Source organism: Platalea leucorodia, assembly GCF_965183815.1.
Source record: "Platalea leucorodia genome assembly, chromosome: 1".
Taxonomy (NCBI): domain Eukaryota; kingdom Metazoa; phylum Chordata; class Aves; order Pelecaniformes; family Threskiornithidae; genus Platalea; species Platalea leucorodia.
In genome coordinates, this window is record NC_138823.1 from 158,853,956 (window position 1) to 158,875,440 (window position 21,485).

The following is a 21,485-nucleotide window of genomic DNA, read 5'->3' on the forward strand; positions in this document are numbered from 1 at the left end:
ATTAGACAAAAATCTCTAGTGCCAGGAAGAGTCGCTTTGTTAAAGGTGCAAAGACAATCATTGCAAAACATAATACATGCAAGAACTATCAGGTTTGTGTCAAAAAGGAAGAAGAGGAAGCTATAAACATTATTGTTCTAATCTATCTGTGGACTTCCTGCCATATTCTTAAACTAACAGTGATACTTCATGAAATTTAAGTAAATTATCATAAGAATTAGCTACTTGATGTCAAATAATTCCAAATGCAAAGAATGTCCTTTTCCACAACATCTGCCACATTAACATAATTGAATAAACGCAAATGTAAACCGGAAACAGAAAAGGAGAATACTGTATACAAGACTGAGTTAAGGTATGAACATGGTGAAGTTCAGATTTTAATTCTGTATCTGTTGCTGTGCTACTGATCACAGTTTCTGCTGAAATGGTTAACCAGCATTTTCCTCTTTCCAGGTTTGCAGCAGACCATTCAAGAATCAGCACAGAGAAAATCCTCATTTAAGATTCTCAGGTGTTGCTTCCAAACTTCCCTTCTCCAGCTATGTTGCTTGAAGTTTTGGCAGCCTGTCAAAATAGCAACTTTTGTGTTCTCCTGAGCCAAGTCCACTACATTGCCAAAGCTGCAGCAGGAAAGTCTGCACGTGGAAAGATTTTTAGTGCTGCCAGAACAACTACTGCATGTGGAAAGGAAGTTAAACCACATCAGGTGCCTCCCCACAGCCCAATCCTACCTACTGAGAGAGCAGGAGGATTACAACATCCCATCCACACTTCTGGGACACCACATGGGACAGCAAGACTTTACTTTCCTGAGAGGACAACAAAGAGAATTTGGGGCTAGAACACCTCTGTCTGAACATCCCCGACAGCCCAGGACACCCTCAGCGATCAAGCAAAGCCTGGGACTCAGAAAGTCACTGCTATGCTTCCAGTGGGCAACACTGAAGGGTTCAAGTTTCAAACCGCGCCGGTGGTGGGAGACTGCTGCCAGAGGTGTGCATGGTAAGCTGAGCTTTTACTTTTAAGGAAGAGAAAGGAAAATGCTTAAAAGGCACCAATGTTAAAATAATATTTACATTACAGAGTAAAGTCACTGAAAGTTGAGAAATGTAAACTTGGGAAGTGTTTGAGTAGCTGTTGTTTAAGCAAACTCATTTCTGCCTTTTTTTTCTTTTAAGAATGATTTCAGACAACATATGCAATGACATGATCACATGGTATTATTTCTACAAGACCTTTTGCTCATTCAGTGATCAGTAAAAGTTGCATGGACAGCCATGCAGTTTGTATAGTATACAGACTTCAATTTCTTCACTAACTACAAAAATACACCCCAAATAGTCAATCATTTATCTAGGGTTAAAATAATTTAAGTTTTTAGATACACTATTTTTAAAGGTAAGTTTTAAATCTTCAGATGTTTCTACTTCTGAACTGACCAATTAACACAGAAGACGTCAAGCTTTTAGAAACTTCCTGATGAGAAGAAAAACTGAATTAGGTGTAAATCTATGGTACTGGAAGTTAAATGCACTTGGATATTAGTATGAAATGGTTACCAAGAGACAGAGAATTTCTATAAATTATTATATTTTAATGTATTTGTTTTCTGATAACACTGAAACTTCTTACGTGAGAGTTTTTGGTGGCAGCGCTCTTTACATACTGGTTTCCACAAATAAGAAATTGCTGTGCATGCCTGATTGCTTCCTTTGCATTACATCTATTTTGTTTACAAAGGGGCTTTTAATAATCCACTATTGCTTTCAAATAACCCTGTGCAAAGCATAAAATGGACACATTTTTGAAAACAGGTGAGTGAGTATTCAATAACTTAACCAAGATCACAATACTGGCAGGTTTTGAATAGTATGGTCGTGCCTTATCTTTCTGTTTAATTCATCAAGTCTCTAAATACACTACTAAAAAGGTGTCTGTGCACCTGGGTAGGGGTAATTATTAAGGAAGACTGTCAGTTCTTACCTTATGTAAACAGGCTGCAAATACAAAAACAATTTATGCTTTCAAAATGTTAAATAATAGATCCTCTGATTTTAAAAAGACAAAACCAAAGCTATACTTGTAGCACTCCATGGGAGATAAAACACACTTTGCAACTTCTGTCTTTATGCTAATATTTGAAATCCAATTACAGAAGGCAATGTCTTGTTTTGACAGAGGAAATTAAAGATTCAAAATTACAATCTTTTCTTTGAAATAATGTTTCAAACTTCCCCTTGACAATTGAGCCCTGCCCCATTCCTGGATAAACACTAAACACTTAGGAGTGAAGTAACTTCCTCACGATACCACAGCAGTATTCGCTTCCCCACTCCAAAAATCTATAGATGCAGAAAGAAAATGAAGCCTTGGATATGTAACATAGGTCACAATTACAAACTATTGTATTAGTACTGAATCCATCTCCCATTAACAGTGGGAACATCCTTCAAAGATTATTTTATTGAAATGGCTGGTTTGAAATTTTCATTGTTTGGATATTGCAATAGGTAGGATGCATTAGCAGAGAATTTGCCTACAAAGTGGCAGTTTAATCTAGATCAGTTGACTGGCAACTCTAAAGGACAGCACTCTGTTTCAACAACTCAAGTTTGCCAATATCCTCTTAAACCACTTCCAGCTACGCTAAAAGGACATCCAACTGTACGTTAAATCTCACTGCAAGTCAGCAGGATTTTAGCCTCCAAAATAATTCAGGCAGTTAAATGGGACTTTTACATCTTAAATACCTTCAGTTTTAGACAGCAGAGTAGCAATCAATACATTTTTTTTTTTCTGAAATGGAATTTGTATTCCAAACTTTGTTTCACAATTATTAGCTTTACAAAAATTATTTCAAGGGCTTAAAAGGAAGTAGCCTCAGTACTTAACCTGACTGTAAGAGAAAACTGAATGTAATGAATGTTTGTAATGGTTTCTCTCTTCCCCCCCCCCCCCCCCCCCATTTTTCATCTAGCTCAACAAGTGTGTATTAGTCTTTGAACATTCACAACACCAAAATATCAAGCACTAAAACTCAAGAAAGATGCAAAATATATGAAAACCCAAGCAGAATAAGTGGAAGTTAATTTGCATGTAGCTCTTAAGTATGGTAAATGCTCATGGCAAATTTTAAATGCTAGTAAGAATTGTGCAACTCATACGACTACAAACTGTTTGTTTCTGAAAATATTAATTTCATATATTTCAAATCATGAAAATGTAACTGCAGTCAAACTCCAGAAAGCTCCAGCTTAAACATCACCATAAGCAGAGTAGCTCTATTGGCTTCAATGAACTTAACTTTAAGCAAGAGGATAAACACAGGAGCAGACATATGCACACTTTGCTCAACTGGCAGTCAGGGTATCAAGTTCTCTGTATTTCTCAAGTATGTAACTTATTAAAATGAACCCAAAATTTGGGTGATATGTGGAAATAATGTTCAGATCCAACATCTGAAAGTTATTTTTCCTCAACTCTAGAAAAACCATCAATTTTTCCCATCTACCCCTATCTAAAAAGAAAAAAAATGAGTGAATAACTTCAGTACTGCTATAGCTTTATATTACACAACACTGTTTTTACCTTTCCAAGCATTCTTCCAAGAAAGTAGTAATGTCGGGCGTAAGAGTCTCCAACAAGCATCTGTGCAGCAGGGTTAGGGTAAAGAAGTCCCTCATTGGTGGTCTTAAAAAATCCCTGGTTAGGGTTAAATCCCGATTTAAGTAGTTCATTCAGAAATTCTCTGAAAATTCCACCACCATCAATACCAGCTTCATCAAGACCATGTGCATTAAGTAAGTGAACACGAATGCGCTTTTTTAGGTCAGGTTCTGCAGAGAAAGGAGAGATACAAACTCAGATACAACCACCTGCTTGAATTTTGTTTGGATAAATACACATGTAATTACACATACAAACATATCTACGCTAACTTTATATTAAAAATTGAACTAGTAAATAGTAGCAAAAATCTATTACTGGCCTGAATTTTGGAATATTCAGTGTATGAAACTCGCTTTGTACAAAGGGTCTTGCTTTAAGAGTCATCAAAAGATGGGAGTGGAAAGACACTAGGTAGGGGAAGAAAAAAATCCTACAAAATATTTTAGTGGCACAAGAATAATTTGAAAATTCTATTTATATAAAGTATTGTGAATGCAAGGTTCAACTTTCTCCTGTCTGAAGGAATGGTCAATAAGCCCTGCATTCCCTTAGAGGGGCTGAGTGTTAAGCTACATAATTAAATAATATTATTTTAAATTGAACTTAAGATTTTTGATACTTTGGACTCATTGCTATGTCATGTAATTCCAGTGAGCAAGGTGTGGTAAAGATGGACATGTTCTGAAGGCAGGTGTTCTGCTTGTTTCGTAGAAGGCTGCTACTTGAGAAAGCAAGCAATATTTAGTCCTTGAACTATGTATACATAATAGGGAAGGAGGAACTTCTTGCTCAATTCACTGAAGGCTTCCAAAGACCTAACCAAATACAGCTTTTGAGCAAACCCTTGCATTGACTACACTTGCGTCCCAGGAAAGCAACCAGTAATAAACCAGTAACAATAAAACTTTCTACTGCTTCCATGTGCTACAAATGCACACGTTATGGATGGACAGCTGATGTTCATGAAAGAATCTTCAGCACCTTGTAGCAACAGAATTTCTCCTGAACCACCAAGTGTCTTACTCGCACTCTCCCATTAGCAAATGCCTCTACATCTATTAGCAACTTCCCATTTCACACTCAGCTATTTTTAAAAATTACCTATTAGTTCTTCATTCAAGTGAAATGCTCTCCTGCACAAAAATTCTGCTGGCTGGAAACAGAGGATGGCCATTTTTAGCCGCAGGCGCTGCAATAGGTCCACTCATCACCATCCAAAACAAGAAAATGGCCACTGGCAAAAGACAGTCTCAAGCATACAGACATGCCTTGTCTGGAGACTCCTGAGATATTGAGCATTAATGTTAAAGTTTTTATATATGGAAAATGTTGGTTTACTGCTTTTTGGGGCCTTATGAAGAAAATCAGTTATTTGCCTCTTTCTCTGACAACCAGATTTATAGCAAGGAGGGAAAAATGGTCCTAAAACAAATTCATATGTCAAAACAGGTGACCAGGTAGAGGTGGACCCCAAGTTAGTGCAACCTCTGAAAAGAAGAGTTCATACAGCTAGAATGTAACTAAACTGTTACTGGAGTCCACTGGAGGCTATTACGGAATATTCTGAAACTTCCAGTCACAGGAAAAAATAAATAAATTGAGAAATTCTTGCACATTATTAAGCATATGACAACCAAATACAAATACAAACCCACAAGAACCAACCTAGTACATTTCTCCTATTCCAAGCTTGTTTTCTTAATGATCTCAGTTAAGGTACTACAGAAACATTAACTTTGAACAGCTCTCTTCTCAGGACCACTAGACAAACTGGATGCCTCTTTCAAATCAATGTTCTTTGCTCTCCCCTGATCAATTCTAGGACCTCATCTATCATCTGTTCAATCTCACAGATCAGTTTTAATCAATTCAGCCTACAGTCTTGAAATCATGTCTCTTGCAATTTTCAGGAATTTCTTCTTTTCTGCTCTCCCACGTGGTGCCTGACCTACACCAGAACTAAGATTATTTCAAAAAATTATACTGTCTCAGAATACTGGCTTTTTTTAAAAAAAAGTTCAACCTTCTAATTTAGTCTTTATTGATTCTAAATAGCACTAGTGCTCCACTAGTACAGTATCAGATAGCACTATATACGTGTGTGTGTGTATGTGTACGTATACATGGTGTGTCATGCACACATGCAGAAAAAACAGATTTTCTTACTTCAATGGCCAGCTACCACTATGGCTTCTCTGTACCTGTAAACAGACAGAAGACTTCACCTACAGATTACTCTACTTCCAAATCCCTTGCTACAAGCTTATTGGGTTCTCCCTTTTCACTGTTTTATGAGTAATTTTCTTCCTAAGGAAAAGCTGAAAACATTATCTGGAACTATATACATGTATATGTAGATAAATTTTGTATTAATACAAAAGCTTTTTTTGCTGAGCAGAAGGTTTGACAGAATGACGAACAGCTCAGGTTGGAAGAGAGCTCCTATGATCCACAATACCCACGCTGAAAGCCAGGCCAATTTCCAAGTTAGATCGGGATGCTCACTGCCGTCGCCCATTTGAGTTCTCCAACAACAGAGATTTTACAGCCTCTCTGGACAGCCCATTTCAGTGCTTAACAAGTCTCAGTGTGAAACGTTTTTTCTATATATGTCCACTAAAAATTTCCCTTGCTGCTATATTTTACAGCTTCTTCTCACATGCCATGTGCTTCAGTCCCCTGTATCACCTTGGTGGCCTTCTGGAGGACACATTCTTGTATGTTAATGTCTTTTTTTGGTACTGGGAAGCCCAAAGCTGGAGAGTTTATTGGTGCCGAAACTGTGAGCTATGTTCTTGTTAATACAGCCCAGCATGCAGTTAGCTTTCATCAAGGGGAACTCTTGACTTGTTGAATTTGTTGTCCACTAGGAACCCTGGGGTCCTTTCCTGAAAACAGCTTTCTAGCCGGTCAGTGCTCAGTCTGTACTGCTACGTGGGGTTATTACAGCCCAGGCACAGGATTTAGCTTTAGTCTTTCCTAAACTTCACGAGGCTTCTGTAAGCCCTTTTCTTCAGTCTGTCTCGGGCCATCTCAGTGGCAACCCGACCCTCCGGTATATTGACTATTCCCCTCAGTTTCATATTGCCTGTAACCTCACTAATGGTGGAATACATCCCAGTACCCAGATTGTCAGACTGTAGGTTAAGTTTAGGAAACATACATTCTAAAACTGTTTTTGTAGCTTAATAAAATTACATTAAGTTGAAATGTAGTCTCCATAGAAAATGTGCTTCTCATTTAAAGCTATCTTCTTCTTAAACAAATAGGTTGCCTGTTACTTGACGTTGTATTATTCAAAAGCTTATACTGCAGTTTCTGAATTGTATTTTCATACATTTGGGGGAGAGGGAAGGGAAACACAACAGACTCAACTTTTTCTGTTTTCCAATTCCATCTCATCTTTCTCTTTTTAAAGTAACAGTTAATGACTCATACTAAACTTAGTACGATGAAACTATTCCCAACCACTAGGAAAGAGGCTAAACAGTCAATTGCACATATAATCTCCAGATGATTGTACAGTGACATCTCCTGATTAGCCTTTAAAGATTTCCCCAGGACAACTTAATTTGTACTTAATTAAAAAAAAAAAAAATAGTCTAAATGTATCTCTTTTGGGTAGTTACAGTTTTAAACAGAGGTATTGAGATACAAAATCCTATTTATAAATAGAATAGTATCTTTAATACTACCAGAGTAAAGGAAATTAAGAAAACACATTGTCTCCAGTAATTTTATACCAACCAAGAATATCAACACCTCTTCTTCTTCTTCCTCTCCAAACTAGGCAGTTCTCCAGGAGGGAACTTACATGGCACAGCAGGTGAGATTCACATGCCAAACCTCAAGAGTTTGGCAAATATTCTTTTTATATGCAAAAATACAATATAACTAATTAGGACTTCATTTGGGCAGGTTTTATCTACATTGGTATTTTGGCTTCCAGAGCAGCCACTCTCACACAAATTCATACTAAGGTATGATTTAAATCAACGTGGTAAAATATATACTACTACATACTATCACTACAAAGTGCACTGCATTATCCTTATCAGCCACACTGTACCTAGCAAATCCCGTGCAGTCTAGATATTCTTGTTGACATGGATTACCAAAGCAGATAATATATAATGAACTACATCAATAAATATATAAAGTACAGTTATTTGTACAAGTAAATGGGAAGAGAAGCCCCATAAAAGTAGGTTTGAACTAAGGAAGGGTGTGTTAAAGAGAATGAGACTGCAATAATCAGAAAGCATGTGATTGGATGAGAATTACTTTAGGTAAAAATGAGGAAATTTAACTTTATAAGGACTTTCACACCTCAGAGCTGATATACTTCTAACATCCTACTCAAGTAAGCAAATATGTAACTACATGGTAAGAACGGTTAAATGTTATCAACAAGCTGATGACAACTTAATTGTAAACCTACCATTTTCAGGAGAAAGTTTATCATAAGCATCTTCATAAATATAATTTCTTCTGATAGTGACATTAATTCCATCCAAAAATGGCCCATCTCCTTGGACTTCTTGTTTATCAGCATAGATCAGCCTTTGAAAAATCTGTTAAAATGAGTGAAAAGAGAAATCACGTCATTGTGCAGACCTAAATATTCAATGAGAGATGGTTATTCACTACTATTACTGTCCTTTGAGTTGCTTCTGGGCACCCACTTTCAAGTGATTTGTCTTCTCTCTCATTGAGCTGCAGAAACATAATACAGAGCCATGTCCCAGGGGAGGGAAGGAGAAGGGACAGACAGGCAAAAAACTTTTTTGTGCTAAGATATCATCCTCAGTTCTTTCTACATAAAGAGACACATCTACAGACATTGTGTCAGTGATTCCAGTTTTCTCTCCTTAACTTTCAGAGTTCTGAAATGCAAAGTATTCAAAAACAAATGGAAAAAGTGGCACGAGCATTTTGCACACACAGAGGCAATCCTCAATACTAGTAAACAATCTTTGGTCATTTTTGTAATGCTTAGGAACATTCCCAGTAACAAGAAATTAGGTATGAGTTCTCCTCTCAGGAGCAGCAACCAAATAATTCAAAGCAAAATAGTGGATAGCACTGCCATATTAAACAAAGTACCAGAACATCACACCAATTCAAAAAAATAATGCCAGCTGAAGTACAAATTGAACTTCACTTGCCCTTTTGTAAGTCTTCACAACAGGAGCCTGTTACAGTTCACCTGAAGAGTAACTGTAGCTAACTGTGTCTCTATGCCAAGATGTAGCATGGGAGGGGGTTGCCTAATGTATAATAATGTCCCTCTCTTGCATCTTTCCCGTATTCAATAAATAAGCCTAGCACATTTTCCAAGGGATGTAATCTCACAGACTACTTTCTTAACTAAGAGATTAAGTACAAGTCTCCAGGGATGTTTAAAAACAGCAAATTTACCATGAAAGAGGAAAATCTGAAAGCAGCAGACAGAGCTAGAGCAAGATCTCAAAACTACTGTTTCTATGGACAACTGTAGCTAGTGGAGAAGATGCTCTCCAACCAGGAGGGTTATAGTGTAGACAAAGCCAGATTCCTCCCGAAGGTACACAGCAGGAAAACAAGAGAAAATAGTCATAAGCTGCGGAAAGAGCAATGCTGAACGGACATGAATAAAAAAAAAAAATCATAATGAGAGTTATTAAGTATTGGAAGAGGTTACACAAAGAGTTTAAATCTCCATTTCTGGAGATAGTCAAAACTGATCTGGACAAGTCCCTGAGCATCCTGATCCAACTCAAGTTATTCCTGTATGAGGAAGGATGTGGACTAGAGTACCCCCAAAGGTCCCTTCTTACCTAAATTTTTCTACAGGTCTATGACATTGTCCTGGTTTCAGCTGGGATAGAGCTAATTTTTTCTTCCTAGTAGCTGGTATAGTGCTGTGGTTTGGATTTAGCACGAGAATAATGTTGATAACACACTGCTGTTTTAGTTGTTGCTGAGCAGTGCTTACACCAGTCAAGGGCTTTCCAGCTTCCCCTGCTCTGTCCGGTGCACAAGAAGCTGGGAGGGGGCACAGCCAGGGCAGCTGACCCCGACTGGCCAAAGGGCTATGCCATACCGTATGGCGTCATGGCCAGTATAGAAACTGGGGGGAGTTGGCCAGGGGGCAGGGACCACTGCTCGGAAACGGGCCGGGCATCGGTCGGCGGGTGGTGAGCTATTGTATAGTGTATCACTTGCTTTGTATATTATTATTGCATTATTATATTATTACTACTACTGCTATTCTGTTTTATTTTACTTCAATTATTAAACTGTTCTTATCTCAACCCACAACTTTTCTGACTTTCACCCTTCCAATTCTCTCCCCCATCCCACTGGGGTGGGGAGAGTGAGCGAGCGGCTGTGTGGTGCTTAGTTGCCAGCTGGGGTTAAACCACAACAGACAAAGACACACAGCCACAGACATCTTTTTTTTTTTTTTTTAATGTACAGGGCATAAGAATATGCTCACCACTTTTTTTTTTTTTTGCCTGAAGCATGGCTAGATATGGTTTATTAACTATTGCTACACAACACTAGATGGAAAGAATCGCTTGGAGGTATATTTCATGTCAAAATTCTTCTTGATACAGAGTCTGGACTCCTACATAATCCAATGTTCATGCATATGTTAGTCCTGAAAGTAAGAACCCCAATGCATAACTGAAGCATTTACAATGACTTCATATTAACACATGGAAAAGTAAGCAATGCTGACTGAGGTACACACCATAGGAAGTAACATCACCATAGGAAAGCTGACGAAAGTACGGCTTAAGTAAGTGAGAACCAAGGCACTTGATACAAATTGGATTCATGACCTCCCACAGGTAAATATCAGATTGAAAGTTGCACATCGATACGCGTTAAGGCTGAAGAGGATAACTGGACTCATTAATTGCTTGTAAGAGTATCTAATATCTGGTAATTCAAGGTAAAAATCTCATGAAGAAGTCAGAAAATGAAAGGACACATGGAACAACGCACACATGGAAGCAGCACTGAGCTGTATTACCACATTAAATTACAGCGTAATAGATGGCAAGTGGAAGAAAGAAAAAAAAACAACCCACAACCCAAACAAGACCATTAAACCATTATAAGGTATCTTCTTCCCTTATTGCAAGCTGTCTTGCAGGAGCAGTGGGAGACCCCAAAAGGATGTTGACTCCCACTATTACACAAAAAGGGCCATACTTGGTCCAAAAAGCAGTATAAGAGGATCTCCTCTTTGAACTATAAAAGTTCAGTCTACAGCTTTATCCACCTCTCCAAGCTCTCATCCAATTGTTATGATTTCAGTTTTTGCGATAAAACCAAATAAGGTTTTATGAATTCCAGACACTTAAAATACTTGCATCTGAGCATAGCTTTAAGAAGTTCAGAGGTTGTAGACAGTGACTAAATTGTGACGTACAGAGCCCTGCTTGAGGACACTTCCAATTGTTTCCCTATAATCCTAGTGCAATACTGCCATACAGTATTAAGATGTTTTGTTGGAACAACCGTTTCATAGAAGCCTGGAAAAAACACTCCTTCTCTACCAAAGCTGTCACTGTTTTTTTGACAAATACTGATTTACTTTCCCTGTGGAACTGTTCTTCATTCCCTTGATGGTGTCTTGCAACTTAATGTTTCCAAGACATTTCAGTAATTTAAGTAATTGATACTGTTGACAACAAAAGCAGTTCAGAAAAAAAAAAAAAATTATGGGTAACAGAATAATAGCTTTTAAAAATATATACGATGCAAACTGAAACAGATAATAGAACTAACAATTACATTTTTAAAGTCTAGAAAACATTCAAAAGCAAATCAAATAGTACAAGGATCTTGCAAGTTTTAAACTACATACTCTATTAAAGTTCAGCTACTCAGCTACGAATGCAGAAATTTAATCTCTAGGCGTTATTTTCCCAAAATGGACATCCATCATCTCATTCTGAGTAAATCCACCCACTGCACAAAAGTCTCCAGTCTTGACCTTGCCATCTGTTTATTACAGATACACAACTAGTTAGTGCTCTGCTGACCACAAGAGGGTGCAATCATGTAGATCAATCATTGAATCAGGACTGCAATTTATTATAAACATACAACTGCTCTCATATATCTTAGAGTACATGTTTTTAATTTTAATGCAATTATTATAAAGGATAATATAGCCAGTAAAAAAAGAGAAAAGTAATTAACTCCAAATGTTCAGTTGCCACATGAGTACTGAAGAAAAACAGCATGGCCTGTCATATCCTTCTGCAGGGAAACAATCCATTTTCTACTTAGCTAAGTGCTCTTTTTACACTTCTTTAAAATAAAAAACTAAAAAACCACAATTGCATATTAAATGAGAAATTAGGTACCTTTACTCTTTCTTCAAAAGGAACTACAAAAGGTAGCTCTGTCAGAATTGCAAGTTGTCGTTCTTCAGATACAGAAAGAGGTGCTGGTTCCAAACCCACTTAAAATAGAAATAACAATTTTAAAAATTTTGGAAAGAACATTTTTTTAAACAGTTTATTTTGTACCAAGTGACTCAATTTACTTTGTATAAAAATACATACATTAAAATAGTTTATTTACTGAACAGTCACACCAACCCTTATCCTTCTTTAAACATTAGTTTCTGCAGGCAAACTGAAATATAAGTAGTAAATACACACTGCAAACAAAATGTGTATAAAAATAAGTACTCCTACATTTTTTATTTTATTTGGAAGAAAAAAGTTATTTTTTCATTATTGACATTTTAATTTTTCAATTAAGAAAAAAATACATGACAGAAGACAATTAAGAAGTTTTAAGTAATTAGAATTTTCATAGCAGGAATACACAGTATTCCCACCCCAATGATCAAAACAGTTGAAAGGTATTGTGCTTTCAACTAAAACATCTACATTCAATCAAATCATTTTAGGCACAAAAACGAAGAATTAAACCAGATCTAATGAAACCAACAGAAAGATAACATTTATTTCAATGGGTTTTCTCTTCCAACAGCAAGGTCACAGTGATCACATTAAATCCTAGTCACTGCAGAAATAGTGAAAAGAACATCAAGACATTGCATCATGTGCCAAGAAAAAAGATTAGAAAAGAATTCAAGAAGCCACAGCAACAGAAAGACTCAATTGCATACGGTTCCCAAGCTACCATGCAGCTCTTTTGAACCTTCTTATACCCACGGAGGAAGTTTTTAGGAAACAACTCAACAATCCTGCTCTAACTTCATGGGAAGAAACTCAGTTGCTGAGCACGTATCTGACGACTGTAAATTAATTAATGGCAGCAAAAAAAAAAAAAAAAAAAGGTATTGCTCACTGACTACACACTGTGGTTAAAGGTCCACCTAGCTTCAGTCTAGAGAGGAAACAAAACCCCCAACTCCTCTGTTGTTTCATTTTCATATTTAATATCCACCTTCTCGAAAAAGGACTCCAGAGTCTAGACTATGTATAGACCATATTACAAAACTGGAGTAAATGCTTCATGTTACTACCCAGTCTGGAAGTTTACTATGACAGTTTCAAGTCTTTCCTTTAGCTCCTACCTGTGGTGACTAGCATTTTATTTTGCTGCCCTTCTGCAACTGGACATCACTTCAATGTTCCTTTTGTTTAACTCCTCAAAGCACTTTAAGTAGGGATATTTTAAGCACCAATTTAACATGATGTGACCCAAAACATCACTATACTTGATGTATATTAATTTGGGGCAGGTTTCAACATTGCAAGCCTTTGGAATTTCTGAAAAAACACTTGTCTGTGATTACCCTTAGTTTACTTAGTAAACATTTTTAATTAAAGTCAATGCATGCTGCCTATTAAGCTAAGGGTTAAAAGCATTTTAAATAAAAAGTGCATGTACAGCAAAGGTAAACTACTACATGACTTCGACAGTTCAATTATTCCAGTCAATTAGTCAATTTTATCTGCATTTCTCCATCACAGCTTCTTTCTTTAAAGAGAAATATGGGATGGAGTCATCAATACAGAGGGCATTTAGAACTCAGGAGCCTGCCATTTAAGTAAATGAAAAAGCAAAAATAAACATGACCATATGTGATTCAGCAGTACTTTCATGCTAATTGGCTTTAACCCATATGGAGTCAAGAGGGATTAAACAAGTCATGTGCACATTGTTACCTGCTTGTTTTCACACATTCATGTTGACTGCACTTTTTTTAGCCTGATTTCCTATGAAAACGAGGTTTACATGAACACACCATGTCATCTTTCCTCACCATCTTGCCTCCAACACACCTTTTGAGCTAACCAGCTGAATTTTAACTTTGACTGAGAATAGGAGATTCAAAAATAGTAAGTTTTGTGAAAATTTTCAACTGGATAGAGAAGAGAAATTCCTTTAGTGACCTGATTACAGAAACAGCAAGGAGAGCTCAGCTATCCGCTCCGTTCAGAGTGTCAGCCTGTCTGACAGCCAGCCGGAAAAACGAGGGCATATAGCTGCTCCGCACCAGCCAAGCACGTGCATTCCTTATCCACCAACTGCCCAGAGCAAGGCAACTAATGAAACAGAGGCAACTGGTGCTATTATGGGAAGACAAGGGAGAGAGTTCAAGATGTGTGAAGGGAAGGAGACTAGCAGACTAGTAGCATAGGGGAGAATCTGGAAGTAATAAATGTGGAACAGATCCGACAGTGGAGAACATCAAGACAGTACAGCTGTCAAGAGCCATGTAGGTCAATGGAAGAAACAGGGATTACTGATGCAGAGTCCATAAGGTATACAGGATACAGGCCTGGTGAAGCCTGGCAATTTTTGCTAAAACACCTGCTTTTAAGGTTTCATATTATCAATCGCTTAGAATAGGCGATTTCCAAAGAGAGAAACCAAACTGAAAAAATATTCGATTCAAAACTCTGAGGAGTACTTACACTGGACCAACTAGTTGTTATCAGGCAACTAGACTAATAAGGTAATCAAAGTAAACTTAAACCATTGTAGCTATTCAAATAAAAAAAAAAAAAAAAAATCATTGTAAGACGTCCTTAGGTTTCAACCTTGGACAAAGCCCTTAATTCTGTACAACTCTGTGGCATTCAAATGCTACGGTCTTCTCTAAATGATGTACTCTATCTGGCTAAGATACTCAAGCAGATTACATCACCCTGAAAGAGAGTATGGACTCTCATAGATGAATCATTTTGCTGCTTAAAGGCCCCATTTTTAATCCATTATTAAATCTTCACAAGTATGAGTGATTTAATGATTATTTTGCTTGAGCATAGCAAGGTAAAATTCTAGAATAGTGAAGATACAAAGGTATGAAAAGCTGGAAGAAACAGACTGTCTGCACGAGAAGGTATATCAGCACAACTAAACTAGTGTAAATTTACCCTGATTGCTAAGTTGGTCCAATTCTCTCATCTTTCTCCAGAAGCTCCATAAAGTCTAGATAATTTGAGTAATTCAAGGGGCTAAGTTTCTGCCTTATCTAATTAGAGACAATATTTATAAACAGTAATTAATACTTATCATGGTACCTAAACCTTGTTTGTTACAGTTTAATATATAATAAAGAAGCTTCTTTATAGTATACAATAAAAGCAAAACCTCAATGCTTTATATCATCTGCAACTTTATTAATTTAGTACCTTATGCAAGTGCCTTTTACACATATTAATACATATATTTTTAACACATATCATTTGTCCACCTCATCATTTCCCTTCATCAATCCCAGCAGAAGCCTGGGGAAAGCTGTTACACATTAAATATTCTAAAGACATGCACACACATGTATACAAATATACTTTTTTTTAAAATATCTGAAACAAAATTATGAAAGATTGCCTTGCTTTTGGCTATCAGTAGGACTTCTACACAAAATACTCAACTGAGCTCTATAAAAAGTAGATTGCATAAGACAAACTGTTATTTTGACTTAGTAAAGCAAAAAATGCATAGACAGTATCTTACCATCCAAAGTAGATTGCAATGGTCCTATTCTTCCCATTCTTCTGACTCTCCAGACGTGTCTAGCGGATGGCACATACAGCTGCGTAACCTAATAAATGAACAGTATTTTACAGTTAAACATTATCTAATTACATATTACAATTTACTATTACATAGTAAATACATGAAATCATTATGTCCAAGACTATGTCTGAATGCTTAAGTATCTTCATTTCTAATCCCTCCTCCTTATACTTGTGCCTTAAAGCTGACCTGCAAAATTAATAACAATGTAATACAAAGTCCATGTATCATTTAAAATTACCATGCAATGTTACATTGAATTCTGGTATTTAAAATACCAGAGAAGCTGAGTTTGAATTTTGAGATGTCAAATAAATTCTGTTTACTTTGTATTGAGAATCAGGTTAGCACCACAGTTTAAGACTACTACTACTTTCTCTAAGGTGTGTAGGCACTATTTACTAGGAACTACAAAGAACTGTCACACAGAGAAATGGAAATCTTGAACACAAGGCAAGCAAATGTGCAATCATCAAAAATAAAACAGAATGGTTCACTGTTAACTATTCCGTGCAAAACTTCCAACTGTTAAGACACCTAATAGTACAACGCAGTCTGAGGTGTAACTACCTTCTTAAGATCCAAGTTTTCAGTGATTCAAAGGATGTAGTTGCACATTCACATTGCCGTTTTCTTTGGCACACACACACACACTTTTTAAGCTCAAACAATGCCATTTTTTTCAAAAGCTCTTAGGGGGGAAAAAAGTAATTTCTAGGCGAGAAACGTACAGAAAACGCTCCTGAATTTTCTTTTATTTTGGAAGAGAATTTTGAGGGTTTTTTCCCCATTACAGAGCAACTCTTTTATTTAGCATTTTTATTATGAGAAATACTTAAAATAACTAGAAAATAAAATGCAACAAAACGCTACTAGATTTTTCAATTCTCCTCTGCAATAAATGCAGATTACTTACACTGTCGTACTGTAGAGTGGGTTCTACTTTATGGAGTGGAAATGTGATTTAACATAAAAGTTTCTTAACTGATGCAAGACTTTTACATTAGAGAAAAGCAGCATTACTCCAGGTTTTAAACCACACTAAATCTGTGCAATGTCAACATCATTGATACTGTCAGGAATCAAACACTTTACGATCAAAACTTTGGCACCTGTAAAGCTATGTGGAAAAAGGGTATTACTCTTACCTTATCTGCTTTAATGTTTTCTTGTTCTGAGAGCCAGTGATTTGGTGGGCAGAAATTTCTCCTTGTATCTCTAGATTTCAACATTTTCACTAAGTTTGTGATGACCTAGGTGTCAGAAACACATACATTCAATATACATTTAGCACTGTGAATGAAATCATATAATCCACAAGAAAAACTTAAGAAAATCTTTCAGTAAGGTATGAAATTGTTACTTATTTTTAACTTACAAAAACTTGCTCTTATACTTAAATACCTTAATACTTAAATACTTAAATACCTTAGAATGTGAGTAAGTAATTGTGGTTCATTTGTAAGTCAAAAAAAATTCGCTTACTGAAGTCTCATTCCTAAATCTAAGAACTAGGACTACCTAGGACTAGGTAATCCTAGGACCCTGCACACACACTCAGGGAAGCCTAAACAAGTCATTACCAGCATTAAATTACTTATTTAAAGAAAGTAACACTTAACCAGGTCATTTATACAATGGTCTCTTATACAGATTTTTTTTTTTCTTTTTTGCTTATATAGGTTTTCAGAAATTAGATGTGTAAATAGATGTATGTTTTAGAAGAGAGAGCTATTCAGCTGTTCTTTACTACCTCTCATTCCAAAACTGAGATTCTGAACAATTTGGCTGATTTGTAGGTTTTCTTTGTCCACAAGAACAAAGATTCCTAAATTTCTGTGCATCGTTTTTCAAGGAAAATGTTCCACAGAAGAATGGAACTTTCGCTTGCCATCTCAAGACAAAGGTCACTCTATCACTCCACACTAGGCAAATCTGAGGGATCAACTAATAAACAGTGGGTCTTTCTGCCTATAGTCAATAAACTTAACTAACTAGCCAGCACAAGATCGTGTGGTGTGCTTCTCAATGTCCAAACTGTACAAAAGCCAACATCAGCTTCAGAAATTAGAGAAGGAGAGGGCAGCAGCATTAAATTGACACCAAAACATAACAGCAAAAATTACATCTCTAAAGTACATGAAAGATTGACTACTTCTGGTTGCTGCATTAATAAACTAAAGCATTTCCAACTAAAGGTGCCTCAGAGAAATGCTAAGTATCTGCTGACAATATCACCTGACCAAACACTGAGGTGATTATCCATGTGAAAAAACTAATGCTGATATTTTTAAGGGTAAAGGTCTACATCTGAAAGGACACTACAGGCTCCTCTTCTTGTCAATGAGTATCTTGTTAGCATTTTCAAAGTTGGCAAGAGGAAAAAAGATCATCTCATCCAGAAGTAGCTACCAATTTATCAAATGAACTGCACCCTCAAAGTTCTTGTCTCTATTAAAACAGATCCTAGTGTGACTAGCTCAGTTGTTTATAGTGTATGGTAAAAGGCTGTTAAAGGATCCAACATACCAGGTTCAGAAAGTAAAATCACTCCTGAGAAGGGCCTAGCCCAAACATGCCTGAAAGCAGATTACAGGATGATCATTTCCAGAAAAAGGATGGTTACCAAATATTATTCTGGTGATCACCAGAAGCAGCACAAAAAGCCCCCACAGTCCTAGAAGTATCTGTGGTGTGGCTGGGTGTAACTTTCATTTAATATGCCCATGTATACTGTATTATCGTAATGTTATTTACAAACTAAAATGTGTTGGGTAAAAGCCCTTTAGTGTGTTAAGTTAGTAGGCCCTTTTCCAAAAGAAGGTATAAGCATTTACCTGAAAACCACCCAGTAACAGTAGCTCAATGAATTTTTGCTTATCAACTGAACCAGGTTGACATGCAGGTGATGATGCATAGATCCATACTTCACCCAACCACAAGCACATTAGCTTAAACCACTATGTTTAATTAATTTTTATTCACAAGGAATTCAAATGATGAAAGGTAATTCTGTCATCATTATAACCATGCAGTCAGAAAATGAGAAAACCTAATAGCTAACTAGTTTATGCACATCTTCATAACAAAATTGGGAGGCTGAGAAAAATGGCTATCGTGGTCACTAGGGTGTCTTTGCAATTTTAATATTTTTCTTGGCAGTTTCCTCCAATCCAGGGCAGGACGCGGGGGGGAAAGAAGTAGAGATATCAAGCTAACTACTACTCCATCTCAAGCACAATTGCCATACTTGGTCACATGCCTTCTCTCCAAAGCAGAACCAACTTAGCCCAACACTACATAAAACATAATTAAGTGCAATCAATAGAATATTAAATTACTAGCCTGAAAGACATTATCACTGCTACAATGAACAGCCATCTGTTTTGCAACTTAGAACTATAGCACTTGAAAAATGAGTAGAAAAAAGCATACACAAAGCTTTTCTGAAGTAATCTTGATAAAAGACAGTCTTAATGGGCAGGTGTCAAGAGTAACAAAGAGTTTAATGGGCCTTCTAAAGGATTCTGTGTCTAGATACTATACAAAAGACCTTTTAAGATCCAGTTTGTAAAGTAACGTCTTGCATAAAGACAGAACAAAGAAGAATGCTATTAAGGGAACTGTCTGATTACACAGGAATTTTCATCACCTTGCCCTTATAAAATTCACTGCAGGTTAGATGAGTCACTGAAGCTCTGTGGTCCCATTACCACTATACTTAAGGAAAAAAAAAAAAAACAGGGAAAAAAAATCAGAAAAAATTATCCACAAGAAGATCCTGTTAATAACGTATTTTACAAGCAGTTAAAGAACCCTTAAAGGAAGCTGAATCAAATTAGGTGAGATTGGAGTTCCTTCTACATAACGAATGGGTACTGAGAACACCAGCAATCTAAACCCAGAACTCCTTTGTAAAATTTTTTTATAAGGATGTATCTTATTGAAAGGAAAGACCCACTTCAATAAATAATATTAAAATGGGGCCTTCTGTCCAATAAAGCACCAAGAGCAAGTGACATTCAAAACTAAAATTCAGCAAAATTAGCAACTTAATTTCATAGGATTAACTCAAGATAGTGAAATAATTCTTTTATTTGACAAAACCCATTTTCATGTACTCATAACTTAAGTCTTTCTGTGGAATCTGTAACAGTTAACTACACTATTCAATATTACACGATGCCAAAAAAAGGGGGATTCTGCTGAATAAAGACATTTTCACATGTAAATCTTACCATTTCAAAGACCTCCAATCTGCTAGCAAGTAAGCATGTAATTTTCAGCAGTCTCACTGTTTTCAGATTTACCATTACCTTGCAGAAGTAAAGCCTATATTTGCATATACACACACACACACACACACACACACACAGGAATGTATTTCATTAGACACCAGTGGCATGGAAAATATGCAAAACAAGTGTGAGAAATAAAAAAAAAAAAAAAGAAATTAAAAGCATAGATGATAGGGAATGAATGTGGCTTTCTCTGAAGACAGCTTGCAAAAGCTTTAGAAAAGGTAAATCTCTCATGTTTGACATAGTATAAAAAAAAGTAAAGTATTTTCTACTTCACCACCTTATATTTATGGTGAACTACTTTGGCTTTGTTTTAATGATTTGGAAGAAGATACTGCTGCCTGCTCACTGGCAAGAAGCTATTTTGAAGCTGCACTCAGGAAAGACTCAGTGCTGCGTACAGTAGTCTTCTTGATGAGATGAACTTTAGCTGTGTTGAATTTTTATCTGCAACAATATGTTTCTGAAGGAGTAAACAAGGGAAGCTTTGTTATTAGCTACTTTTTTGGGTAGAACCAGAGCCTTCGAGATACCCTCAAGATTTACATTTGTAATTCAGCTAATGGAAGACAACCCTGGCTCCTGAAAAGCGTAAGAGTACACCGAGTTTAGACAGTTCCACTACGAGTTTAATTCCTGACTGCCAAAGTGGGACTGAGTAACGTGGGATTTTACAACTTTCTGAATGACAGCAAAATATGATCAAATTCACCTGAAATGTAAGAAGTTTATAAAAAGATTGATTAAATATGACTAACTAAAGAGAAGAAATAGAAGATGGCATGATATAAACTGCATACATAAAAATACCCCTAGCACGCTGTCCTTCATAGAAAAATAGACATATTGGGGTTTTCACTTGTGACCTTTAAATCGAAAGTTTATTTGGCAATTTAAAGACAAGTAATTAAATTAAATCGTGCAAACATATATTAGATCAATCCGTGCAAATTACAAATTCAGTGGTGCATTAGGACTGTATTCAATGCAATCAAAACATTATCAGTTACTCTCACAGCTATTAATGCTTATGCTCATAAGTGAAATGTGTTGTAAAATCAGGCAGAATAGGCTGGATAGAGGCTATCTTAGACTTGTAGAATGAATAAGCATTCCTTAATTAGCCCATCAGGTTAAGTGCAAGCCTTAATGGGCCTTTCCTAAAGTCTAGCATGACATCTTTCTCCAAACATGGCCAAGAAGAAAGTTCCATTAGCAATATTAATACAAGCTTAGTTGATCATTTTCATTCAATTAACTTCTTTCAATTAAATAGATAGCTTGACAAAAGCAGTGATAAAAGACCTGAAGGGACAGCTGATGACTCGAACTGAACATTAGTGTGCGAGAGGTCGCCAGTATTAAACAGACTGTAAATCTAGCATTCAATTTGGAAAATGCATTTCTTCTGCTCCCACTTCTTTAATGAGCAATTTTAGCTGACTAGATGTGTTTGCTGCAGAATTTTCATGACAAGTCAAGCACTCCTTTTTTTCGGCA

The 21,485-nt window shown here is 36.5% G+C and overlaps 1 protein-coding gene across 3 annotated transcripts in view; it reads right to left on the reverse strand.

Moving 5' to 3' along the window:
* Positions 1 to 21,485, reverse strand: part of UBE3C (ubiquitin protein ligase E3C) — an 80,134-nt gene that overhangs the window by 26,052 nt on the left and 32,597 nt on the right. For all 3 annotated transcript variants that reach the window (XM_082325817.1, XM_082325818.1, XM_082325819.1), the window contains exons 14-18: positions 16,833 to 16,937; positions 15,622 to 15,709; positions 12,042 to 12,139; positions 8,114 to 8,246; positions 3,592 to 3,839 (exon numbers count right to left, since the gene is read on the reverse strand). In XM_082325817.1, the coding sequence (XP_082181943.1) occupies positions 3,592 to 3,839; positions 8,114 to 8,246; positions 12,042 to 12,139; positions 15,622 to 15,709; positions 16,833 to 16,937 (672 nt within the window). The remainder of the gene's footprint in view (positions 1 to 3,591; positions 3,840 to 8,113; positions 8,247 to 12,041; positions 12,140 to 15,621; positions 15,710 to 16,832; positions 16,938 to 21,485) is intronic.